Source organism: Amblyomma maculatum, chromosome 5, assembly GCF_055883805.1.
Source record: "Amblyomma maculatum isolate TAMU_Amacu chromosome 5, ASM5588380v1, whole genome shotgun sequence".
Classification (NCBI taxonomy): Eukaryota; Metazoa; Arthropoda; class Arachnida; order Ixodida; family Ixodidae; genus Amblyomma; species Amblyomma maculatum.
In genome coordinates this window covers 119329362-119342183 of record NC_139348.1, presented here as the reverse complement: position 1 = coordinate 119342183, position 12822 = coordinate 119329362, and the positions used below count along the sequence as shown (strand labels likewise).

Below are 12822 nucleotides of genomic sequence, written 5' to 3'. Positions count from 1 at the left end.
CGAAATCAAGGCATTCAAGCACCACTCTAAATAACTTGCTGCATGTGGTTCTACGCTTCCATTATTCATTGCTTTCGTCATCAAGAGCACACTAGCGGGGTTATGTGAAAAACGTACATCATAATTAGCCACTCCTTACAAAACCACAAGCTGCAGGAGAGGCGGTACCTCAATAAGACTAAACTATATACATGCAGAATGAAGTCATCCCCACTTTTTAACGATTACATAGATATCGTTTCACTGTGCAAATTCATGCCTGTAATTTAAGGTCACCAATGTCATGAGTCCAGCTTGAAGATGCCACGCCTTTTGGTTGGGATCGATAGAGCTGAAGGCGAGGAAAACATCGGTGTTTTAGAGCTCAAACAATAGCAATGTGTTTTTGTTGAGCATGTGATGGCTCAACATGAGTAGTACATAAAGGTCAAAGCATTCGTTGGTGAGGGAAAGCAGGGCAATACGATGCGCTTGCATGAGAGTAATCGACGCTTACTGTTCTTGACGGCGCTTTTATAGACAGAATCACTAACTGCAATTAATTTATAACTACAAGCATGGTGCATCGTTCCAAGCCCTAGGGAACGTTCAAACGACGTCTGTTGAGAGCTCTCGTCATGGATATGGATGTCACTACATCAACTGTGCATCCATTTTCGGAAAGCAAGCTATGCCATACTTTTGCGAATTTCCGAATATGGGCATATTCCTTATCCTTAATTGTCCTCTAAAATACACAAATTATGAACCAATTGTACCTGAAAAACAAGCTGAAAAGTGCAGCTTAAAGAAGCAACATTTACATAATAGGCGCGATACGAAAGCAAGTCTATTATTTCATATTATGCTGAATATATTGTAAATTACCAAAAACGACTATTAAAAAGTTAGTACAAACAGAAGGATAGTTAAGAGCTTAAGGAGTTCAAAGCATAAACATTTTAGGAGCGAACAGGCTCTCATACTTTAACACGCAACAATTGATTACTCTCGACAGTCAATTGTTGGGGAGCAGATGTTAAGTACCGCTGTTCTTAATTTCGTCAAATCTCAGCTGTTTTGCTTTGTGCCTTGCTGGTGTGAAGCATTTGATGTATGTACAGAAGAAATTATTTGTTACTTTTACCAGCGAATATTTATTTCTTAGTTTCTACGTAACCTAGCGCCAACTAGAGCATCCATCAGAGACAAACAAATTAACTTAAGTCTCGGAAAAGCAACACTTATTTGCTGAACTGGAATAGCTAGGATTTTTGTGGCTCTCTGTGAGAGATCGCAATACTTTAAGTGCATGCTGCTCCAGTGCCTCTGGTGCTGAACACATATCCTGTGTCCCCTTGCTTCAAAACCATTTATAAGCACAAATAATTTCACGCCTCGCACTTGGAGGAAACAAAAGGTCTTAAATTTTTATTCGGCTGACTGTGCACCCTGCCTGAGAGAAAACGTCGCGATGAGAATCTCAATAAGAGGATACGAATCTTTCATTGTTAACCTAACCTTACCGAGCTCCACAGAAAATAAATTAAATTCTGGAGGGGAGGATCAGCCCTACTATAAAACACCAGTTAGTCGATTTTCATATAGATTACACAAACCTTTAGTGTAACAGCTTTGCGCAACTTGCTGGTAAGAGAGTGGTATGCTGATCAACCCAAGAAAGCAGCTTCAGTCCTGGCCGCATCATGGGTATTTAGATAGAGATGAAAAGCAAACTATCCATTTACAGTGTGATCTCAAAACAAGTTAATTAAGCCAAGGAGTTCAAAATTTTATACTGCTTTTACTCTGCAGCTCGAGGCCGCTTCAGTTGCTTTAGGATTACAAAAAATGAGTTACAAGACAAATAATACATAAAGTTTCTTGGTGAGCTGTGACAATAAAGAGATCAGAAGGAAGCCCAATGGAGCAGTAAAACTGATGTATACAGCATTGTTAAAAATACGCTGGGGAAGGAGCTCACTTCAAGCTAGTGTAAAAGACCTGTTTGCAGCCTTCATCAACGCACCATGCCTTGAACAAGTGAGAAGCAATTTTTCTTAAATTAACTCGTAAGTAAATCTGGAACCGTCTTGTGGCGCCCCACGTCACAGCGAGACCAGAACTTAAGAACGTTTACTGTACAGTTTTTCAAATGTTACAGATATTTTTGCGTTGCACTACTGTACTTCCCCCTTAGGTCATTACCTGATATCTTAGACCTTTATAATTTTGGCAGATCCATACACCACCATGAGTCTTTTTACAAGTTGGCGGACTATTTTGGGAAGGAATGAGAGACGGTTTAAGAGAAACTAGTTTAGGCGAAATAGAAAGGTGTCGGCTCCACGGAACACCGATGCGACTGAGAGGTGGCAGATGCGAGAATGAGAGCAACTGTAATATGCAGGCTTCTCGTCACCTTACGTTAATCGTGCATAAGCTGTGAAGCCTACTACCTTGTAAACCGGTTCGACTCATGTAAGTTAGGCGCTAATCCTAATACACCTCATTCAAAACAACAGAATTGAGTGCAGAAAGTTGACGTGAAGAAATAATCTGCATGAATGGTGTTAATGTAAGAAAAATTAATTACTTTGTTCTCGACTAGAAATTAAGACTATAATAAGGATACACCAATGAAAATCAATCAGGTCTACCATCTTTGCAATCATAGGAAAGAGACGTAGACATTTCAGGACGCTTGCGGTATCAGCGGTTGCTTGAACTCTTCAAGTAAGTCGTTTCCTTTTGAGACAGTTTCAGAGGTATTTCCTTACTAACTTTATGAATGGCTTGCCCGGAGAACTATTTTAATGCGCTAGCACCAGCAATTCAGCTCCACTGAAAAGTCACTGTCTGGCGGTTTTGCGTCTTTCCTGTTTCCCTCATAAACATACATTTGGCAATTTGGTGGTTGGCACTTGTTATGCCCAAGGTGTCAAACCGGAACCGGAACCGAACCAAAACTGAAACCGAACTCAAATTTTCGCCCGGAATCAGAGCCGAACCGAACAGAACCCGAATTTTTTCCGCCATCTGGGAACTGAACCCGAACCGAAAAAAGGAGGAACCGTTCCGAACCGGTTTACGGTATTGTTCCTACCCAGTTTTGCTGGCAACGTACCCTTATTTTTTTTCTTTTATTGCTGCCTGTAAAACGCCTTCTCACTTATTTCCAAAGCACCACTGCACACCGCAAACGCAGCAAACAAGTTTAAAAATCCTCCCTCGCAAAAAGATGACAAGAACAAAAAACAATACATTGCCATATGCATATCGCCAATCTCTGCTGTCGGACTATTGTTCCATTTAGAACACGGGTGGTCGCTGCACTGCGCAGTGGCGCAAGAGACTCATGGCGAAAGTTGATTAATTCGAGAGCCTTCCCAGGCAACGAAACAATAGCATATAATTCTTAAGTTGAAGTAAATATTTAGACAAATAAATATTTTCCATGTGCAAATCAAAAACGAAATTACGAATAGGTTGAAAATTTCGAAAATCATTTTATTTTGGTATCCTTCCCCAAGGTCTCAATAAGTCACATGGCACGTGCATAGCAGCCGTATGCGAAGAGATGCCACCAGATGCGATATGGTTGACCGAGACTTCAGAATGATAAGCCGATGCTGATGGTGGGAAGGCCACCTTGGGCAGCAATATACAGGTCCGTTCTCGACTTGTATATTGTTGTAATCGGGACGACTCCCCTGGCTTTCAACAGGGCGCTCGACGCCGCCACGACGGGAAGGAGCGACCGCGCAGCGGGCCGCGATGCAGACGACAAGACGTCGCGGCGAGGAAAAGAGGGAGAAGAATTATGTTTCCGGTGGCCGAGCAGAGATGACCGCCCGCTGGGCTGCGCGTTCTCCGCGGTCCCTTTGAAGCCTTCGGTGGGACCACTCTGTTTCCTGTGAACTGCTGTGTGCCTGTGTCGGCGTTACGGTGGCGATTCGCCGAAAGACAAACGGCCCTTTGGAAGCAGCCGTGACTATTTGTTTTGTACTTTTTTGTTGCTATATTTCACACTCTCTCTCTCTAAACGGGCTACGCGCCCTCATTATTGTACAGTTTGTTAGAGGAGTCTCCTAGAAATAAACGGAGATGGTCGAGCTTTGAGTCTCTTGTTGTTGTTGTTGTGACTGTAGGAAGAAAGAAAAGAAAATGCACGGGCCTGCTACTGGCTCTGTAGCTAAGCCACCTCCGCTGCCTCTTGCGGACAGAAGAGAAAATAGACAAAAAAGAAAAAAAGAGGGAGAGAAAGACGCGCGCCGCAACAACAGCCGTCGTCCACCACCACCGAAGCGGTGACGGGTGCAATGATGGCCTACAACATATAAAAAATTTGGAGGACGCTTAAGCTTCGCCTTCAAGAGTGGAAAGCGATAGCGTTATTGCACCTCGTTCGCACCGCCCACTCATTCGCTCGGTATGCTCTTGAGTCACACAGCGTTCGGCGCGGCAACGAAACGTGCGCCTGAGCAAGCGGAACGAACCAAAGAACTCGGTGTCTCGGAGGGAGAAAGCCGGGCAGCGACGCGCCAGGAAGGCGGACGCGATCATGGGGCTGACGCCTTGATGGGATCGTCCTCTATCTCACTTGGGAGCACCACGCAGAAGCATGATTCCTCGGAAGCAGCTCGGCACACATCGCAGGGGACGCTTTCCCAGCAGAAGCGCTACGGCGCAGCGACCACGTCAGAGGCGTCCGGCACCAGACGCTGCACCTAGCAATCGCGCTGTGAGCGGAAAGAGGAGCCGCGTCGCCTAAACACCACTGTTCGAGGGACGCACGCTGGATGTTGGAAGGGGAGAGAGCGGGAAAACTTATCAAACGCAAGGGTATTGGGGCATCCTCGCACCGGTACCCGCGCGGCCCGAAGGGGAGAAGGGGGTGAGCGAAGATAGGGATCTAAAGAAAGGAAAGACGCTTGATTCTACAACCCGTGAGGGTGCACGGCGAAACGTCAGGGGCGAGTGGCGCGCCACGTGTCGGGGCAGCGCCGCACATTGCGAGGAGGGGTTCTTCTGTGTTTACCGCAAGATGGCTCTGCATGTGCGCAGAGCGCAGAAGAAATGTAGCGGAAACGTACTTCGCTACTCGTGTAACTGCGACTTCTGTAAGTAACATGCTCATAATTACCGATATATACCGCAATATAACATTCTACGGCACGTTTCTTAGGCAACACCGCATTCACTAGAAGCGCTTTTGTACCGCTTTCAAGCATCGAACTCGTGGCTGAGTGGTAGCGTCTCCGTCTCACACTCCGGAGACCCTGGTTCGATTCCCACCCAGCCCATCTTGGCAGTTGCTTTTTATTTATGAAGTACATGCATGAAGTGCATGCCGTGGTTTATCGCTCACGGCCAACGCCGCCGACGACACCGGCTTTTCTGCGACACGAGCTCCTTAACGCTACCGCGTTAAAATCAGTGGCTGGCTAGCCTCCGCCGCAAGCGGCGTTGACCTGCCGTGCCAGCCACGTAGGGCCAGGAACTGCCACCCTTCACCACCTCTCCCGCTTTAAGTCTCTTCCTCGAGGCCCCGGGCAGCGCAGGGAAGGCCCAGCTCCTTGCAGTTTCGATCCCGAACCACCGCTCGGGCACAACAATATGGATGCGATTTCTCCTTTTGTCGATCTGTCTTCGTTTTTGTCCCTAAGCGATGCCTGCTTGTTTTATTTCCCTTGGCAATTGAAACTATGAAAAGAGTGCAGCTCAGGTGTTCAAATGTGAAGACTGGGTAGAGCAAGGAACTGAATTTAATTGCTGTTAAGCGCATTAATTCACAAGCACTTTTGGCGTGCTATCGTTTCTGCTCATGCAACTACGGTGTCAAAAAAAATGTTCAGAGGGGACTGCAGAATCTGCAGTGGAGAAATGCTAAAGCCTGAGCGTTACTGGTGCACACGGTACATTGCGCACCCCTTGTCGAACACAATCAGCGTTCCATAGAACGTATCAAAGTTCACCGGTGTTCTATAATTGGTTTCAGGAAAGGAAAGGTGCAGTATTTCTTACTCGCGAAATCTCGCTGACACATCTTGACGACAAATCTCGCCGACACGAGACTTTGACACTCACTGCACACTTCTGATCACGGTAAAGCATCTATTTGGCTCATTAAGTCAGAAACACATCCACTTTCGGTGTGCATGATGTCACATGCCTTGGACGTCGATATTGGTCGTATGGCTATTTCAACTTTTGAGTGATTGTTCTTTTACAATTTTACTCAAATTTTGGTAAACTAATTAACCTTTTGACATTTTTCATTTCTCCAGAATCCTCGCATTATCATCTATTAATCACTGAATAGAAGTTTATTGCAACTCATATACACATATACACACTCTATACTATACACTCTGTCCACACTATATTAAACAATGATATACAAGCTGCTTGTCCATTCTGCACAACGACAATTGCAGTAATGCCAAGCTAGAAAGCACACGACATGCACGCGTTAATACTTCAACATCCCTCCCCCCTCCCACCAAAAAAAATTGGCAGTAGTTTACTTCTGGTTAACCCTGCTAAATTGCGCAATCAATACTGCCATATTGCGCTTAAGGTTCGGCATGTAGTGTAGCATCGCCGATGCTTCTCCTTGTAAGACTGCATAGCAACTGATTTACCCTGACGCGAACTACTATTTCTCTCTTTCCACTTTCACTCCTATTAGCGATCATCTTTTATTGCGTATTTTATTACTACGCAATTCCTTACCCTGGGCGGACACCGTCCCCCCTTTGGACCCTGAGTGGTGCGTCCACACCATCGCTTTGGCGCACGTGCCTGGATTTCGACGCGCGCGTGCAACATTGATTTATTGATTTATATAGAGGAAGGGAAAGGAAGGTAACTGTCTCACTTGTTTTTCTGTGGACACCGCAACCACGCCGTAAGGAAAGGGAGGAAGATGGGAGTGAAGGTGGAAAGACAGAAAGAGGAGTCGTAGTGGAGGGCTACGGAGTAATTTGGACCACCTGGGGATCTTTAACGTGCGCTGAGATCGCACAGCACACGACGCCACTTCGTTTCGCCTCCATCGAAACGCAGCCGCCGAGGTCGGGTTCGAACCCGGGTACTCCAGCACAGTAGTCGGGCGGCGTGCAACATCGGACCTTGCTTGAAGCGCATGCGTTGAGAGAGTGCGATCCGGGGAACGCCAGGAGTGCGAAGTCCGAGAGGACGGGAGAGAGCGGTGCGTCAGCTTTCGTTCTAATCCTAACACTCCCCCTTCCTCCCTTCCCTTACGGCGCGCTTCCGTTGTCGACGCAGTTTCGGCTCAACGTCAAGCGTGGCGTCCGCCGGAGATACGCGACGGCTCGCAACCTGGCGCTGTATTGCTTACGCAATAAAAGCGTTGCCCGACTGCAGGTTATATGCCGTGCTCCCAGCGCTGATAGCAGGGTGGGTGGCTGTACATGGCCCCAGTTATCAAACGATGGGTAGGCACTCGTCCGAAAACGGCGGCTTTGTCTATTTCGCGAGTCGGCTGGGATCTGCAGCGTCCAAATTTGCATTGTGTTCGTTGGCGGTGCATTAAACGGAAATCGAAAGAGCAGGAAAGCCTGGAATAGCATGAATTTTAGCGCTTCATGGCGGCAAGGATACGAAACGGCAAAAAAAAAAAAAACGTCTTACAAATAGGTCATGGTAGAAACATCATTTATTCACATTTTAGTCAAAATAAATTAGAAATGCAGGGTGAGGACAAGTAATACGAAGGTGAGATAACGATCGAATTTGTTGCGAAGTTGACAACATGGAAATCAAGGAATAGAATGCGAAGCAGAGGGTGGAAAAAAAATCAGGCCTGCCAAGAAGATTAGGAAGTCTGCTGTGACAATGTGGACGAATCTGGCATAGCTTTGAGTAACTGAAGAAATATGGGAGACTGTGTTGAGAAGAAATGAATGTTTTAGTCTTCTGCTACTATTGGTGATGAAGGTCAAAGGAATTGTACGCAAATAATTACTTTTGATATTAGATGGGGCAAGAAGATTTTATCAATTACCGAATAATTCAGTAACACTCTGGTTTTTATTTCAATCATTTTATTCGTTTAAATAGTATAGACATGTTGAGGCAGTGAAAAATGGGAGATCTTTTGATGACCATGCAAACGAATGCTGGGTGGGCTTAAGGAATTTTATCTTGACGGCGACCAGTGCTTGCAGATCGGAAAACTTCGCGACAGTTTGCAACTCCTTTCAATGATGTGTCAAAACTAACAGAGCACTTTTTCTGAAATTCTTCCAAGCAGTGATTCTTCCTCTTTCTTTTTATATCATCCTTTGCCCAAAGCATACACATAAGCTGTGCTGAAAAAAGCGGGTGGAAATGTAAGAAAAACAGACCTTAAACAGGAATGAATTATGAGATATCGTTTAGACGCATAAAGCAAAAATATATCGTGACTGCAAAAATAAGGCGTCGTTCAAACTGTACAACCTCAAATACAGTCTCTAGGAAACACTTCAGGCCGTCCGCAAAAAATACGAGACGGCAGGAATTATGGTTTACGTCTTCAGTTCCTTTTTCGGCCAACTGCGGTTCCACTTTCACTGGAACGTTTTCGCGTTCATTTACTTTGCTCCTTATTTAATCACTAATATCATCAGAAGCCATGCTTTAATTATCTGATAGATACACATGAGCATTTCTAGCCTGTGCCTATTCCACAAATTTTATTACTCCCAGCTCAAACAGCAGCCATACATCTGCGCACCACCACCACGCACTTCTCAACGCATTGGTCATCCGCTGAAAGTTTCACGCCAGAGTGCCCGTACGACTACATTTTCCAAGTTATTTTTCCCCCAAACAGCCAGCGACTGGAACGACCTTCCCCATGAAATTGCAGCCATAACCTGCCCAACAACCTTCCTAGATAAAGTTACATCCCACCTGTCATCATGAAATAAATATTTTGCTTTCTCATGTTAACCCCACCCCTTATGTAGAACCCCCAACAGGGGGGTCTTTAAGGAAAATAAAATGAAATGAAATGAAATGAAATTCTAATAATTTATGTGAATGAGTATTCGAAATATAATATGACAGCATTACATATGGAACACGAGGAGAAAGTGTGGTGTTTACATGTGGTAGATGACAAAGATTAAGCATGGTTTAGTATTTGGCATTCATTCCTTGGCTGTTTGGCTTTCTCATTCTACACATATCCCCAACTACCTTTTTATAATGTCTCGTGGGGGTGACAAGGCCGTTGGCACTAAAAGAGAGACTGGTATAAATGCACCGAAATCAACTCTTTATTGGGCTTACTTGCGCCTGCAAATAAACTAAACAACTCGGCGGAGGCGATAGCAACAAACGTGCTCTCTAGTCGTCGAACTATGAATTCCCGTCCCACCTATCCACGCTCAATTTAAAGGTGGCTGAAAAACATCAAGAGAAAGCCGCAAATGGTGACTAGGACTACCTGGAACATAACAGAAACACACTCGAGTGGCCGGAATCTTCAAGACACAGCTTGACGCATCTTACGCGACAAAGAAACTGATAAAGCTGAGTCTCGCGACAACGAGCATGAAAAAACAAAGAATACAGAATTTATCCGCATGCCAGAATCTGCGTGGCATGCTAAAAAACAATGAATAGAGCTTTCAATGTTTTGTGGCAATATATTTCTTCCACTAGTGTTATCGTAAGCCTCCACCTAACCACCTAACGTATGAACATGAACATGCCTACTCTGCCTACACACAGGTGTCCGGATCAATATCCAAGTTCTTAAGTTTCTTTTTCACAAAATCCAGCATTTGGCAGAATACTCATTGGCGAATTAGCATCCAGCCAAGTATCATCAGCCAGAAACAGCTAGGGTTTTTTGCGCAAGCAATACACAGCTTCTAAGCCAGATTTTCAGCGGACAATACATTTAACATTTACAAATATTAACGATGTGCGCGTGCAGATTTGAAGCGCTCAAGACACGTCCACATATTTCATAAGTTTATCCTTCCATGCATATGGTGAAAATAGTTGGCCTAGGTATGAATTTTAGGTTTTGCAAAACGAGAAAGATCCTTTTTTTTTTAATTCCTCATTTACTGCTCATTCCCCGTTAGAATAGTGCATTCTAAAGGGGCAGCAAATCCCAAAGCGTGATGGAAATATTTGCACCTTTAAGAGCCCCTTAAACAATAACTGTGGTAACATTCTAATAAAAAATACATTAGAATGCTGAAACAGAAGTGCACGTGCTGTGGACTTGTATAGGGACAAGGGCGGGCGCAACGAACACAGGTTCTAAAGAAAGTGGTAGTGTCAACGGTGAGGGAGGAGGATGATACCGAAGCGTGGCCTAGAGTTATCAGTTCCGTCATCGGACAACAATAAGTCCGCCTTGTGCGGCGAAAGCCCATTATGTGGCCCTTTTTTTCTTTACGTCATCACTTAATCATCAGCATGTCATCATCAATCTCAACCTAATCTTCAACCACCTTTGCAGGCTGACGTGTTCGAAACTGATTGTGGCCTGGAGGGCGCAGCGGAGTTAGCGGAGCTTCTTCCAATTTTCTCCAAAGGCCAGACTGAAAACGATGTGAGCAGGAGCCTTTTCCGGTTTTGTCAAGAAAATGGTTTACACGATTTCTTACTCGCTCCGTACAAAGCGACGGCCGTGTCACTGGTGGTGGAGTTGAAAATAAATCCGGGAGCGGGGCTTGCCGCGTCGTCTGCTGGCCGTGTGTTTCTATGGAGTCCTCGCGTCATAAATTCGTTTTCGTGCGGCGTTCGCTTTGTTGCATAAACAGCATTCGCTGCCAATGCACTCTGACAAAAGTACGGGACGTCTCCAACAATAGGTTTTCATTAGGTAAATGTTCGAAAGCTATAAAAAATGCCCTAGAGATTGTGTTTACCCGTCTCAGCTTGACAAGCAATACGACCGAGAGTGTACTGTTTGAGTTTTACTGGGAAATCAATACTACTCTAGGTTTCGAGCCTTCAGCGTAGCGCGGCTAGTAGCCACGTCTTATCCACGGGACGCTGTGACGTCACATTCCACGTGGGCTGGCAGGAGCTTCCAACTTGAGTCTCTCGTTTCACATGGGACGGTCATGTACGAATCAGCCTGCTGGGACCCTGGAATTCACTTTCCCCGTATAGGCCACTAAGACATGTTCATACGGCTTGGTTAAAGCGGGACTTGATATGTGGGTTGAGGAAAAAGAAAAAGAGAAGAAGAAAAACGCTCGGTCACCCACAGCTAATGCTTTCGCTCAATATTTGGTTCAGCAGTGTTGAACTCTTCTAAATATTTTTTCGCGTTAACATGCCGTTTGTCATTCCTGTCTTATACTTAGATATTAAAGCTCTTCGAACAATTACGGTGCATGACTGCATTTTCTAACAAACGCTAGCATTCGCGTTTAAGTACACGAAAACAATATATAGGATTTAGTGTGCAAACCTGTTATATCTCATTTACTTAGAACAGTGCTACATATTTTTGTGGCGCTTAATTTCTGAAGTCATGAATAAGTCCTAAGTGCAAAGTAAAAACGATATGATGAGCATAATTGGTACGAGATGCAACGAATGAAACACGGTGCCTCAAGCGCATAATATATTCATTTAATGACCTATAAAAGGTTCTTGTTAGGACCTGCAACTCTAAATATTTCATTTTTTTACTGCGCATAAGATTTACGAAGCGAAGGTTTTAAGCGGTTGTTTTATCGCGTTTCTCCCATTTCCGACTTCTACGCTATTAAACGTGTCACCACCACGATCCAATTGATCATTACGGCTTAGCGCGAAGGGGATGTTTTAAACATGGAGGTGCCTATTTAAGCGTCGCCTATTAAGAGCAGAATTCGACTGGGTTGTCGGGCACCGTTCGCATCGCGAATTGTGTACGTTTACCTTTATTCAGCTTGAATTATCGAGCCTTCGCAACCTATGAACATGTGTCTGTGTTTCAACACAAAAGTCCTGGGAACGGCTTCCACCCCCACTCAGTGTTGACTCAGTGTTCATTTTTGGTCAATTATCTTTCTTAAGGTAGCGAACTTCCTTGAAAACTAGTTTTGACTTTAATGTGAACGTTTCAAACTGTTTCTGGATTTTCCATCGAGATTTTTCACTCACGGCCAACGACGACGACGCCAAGTTTTCTATGACATGGGACCTTACAATTACCGACATCGCATTAAATCCTTGTGAATTCGACAGATGAAGCAATATGCCTCTAAGGGAGTGGTGCTGGCATTATGTAACGGCAGGTGGTGAAAAAGGTCTCATATAATGGGTTGATGCGTGCCACCATGAGCACATAATTAAAGAGCTTGTAGAGTAGAAGCAGGGTAACTGAAAAAAAAAAACTATTATTCTGTTCAAGTAATTAATCCGTCGACGCAGCATACCCAAAGTAAAGCAGGGCTAAAAAGCGCAGCTGGTCTTTTAGGGCTTTTTTATAGGGTGCACCGTCATGTGTACGCAGTAGTTTCTCCCAAATGGCTGCAGCATCACCGAAGTTTTCGCTTCTACACAAAAGCAACTCTACACTTTATGCTTCAGGCTGCCATATAAAAAAAAATCAGCAAGAGTTGAAATCAAAAATCGTCGCCGCGAACATCGGCAATCCTCGCAGCGACGCATGAACAGCCGCAACTCGTATCCCAGAAGGACGTTCGAAAATGAACGCTAGGCAGCTTTCAGTGGCGCCCCTATAGGCGGTGCACGGGTAGTATTGTGTGCCTTATGACAAGTTCGCGAAATATGTCCTGGTTAAAACTTTATTTGAATTCAAGTAGAGGTCAGCATGAAGCCTATAATTTACGATTAAGCTTAAAA

General features: G+C 44.8%; 1 protein-coding gene across 6 annotated transcripts in view; it reads right to left on the bottom strand.

Moving 5' to 3' along the window:
* Nucleotides 1–8065: 8065 nt before the first annotated feature.
* Nucleotides 8066–12822, bottom strand: part of LOC146189338 (uncharacterized) — an 89179-nt gene continuing 84422 nt past the window's right edge. For 5 of the 6 annotated variants that reach the window (XM_084604190.1, XM_084604187.1, XM_084604188.1 and 2 more), the window contains one exon: nt 8066–8318. In XM_084604190.1, coding sequence (XP_084460316.1) covers nt 8137–8318 — 182 coding nt within the window. In that variant the 3' untranslated portion in view covers nt 8066–8136. The remainder of the gene's footprint in view (nt 8319–12822) is intronic. The other variant, XM_084604191.1, reaches the window with a different exon arrangement.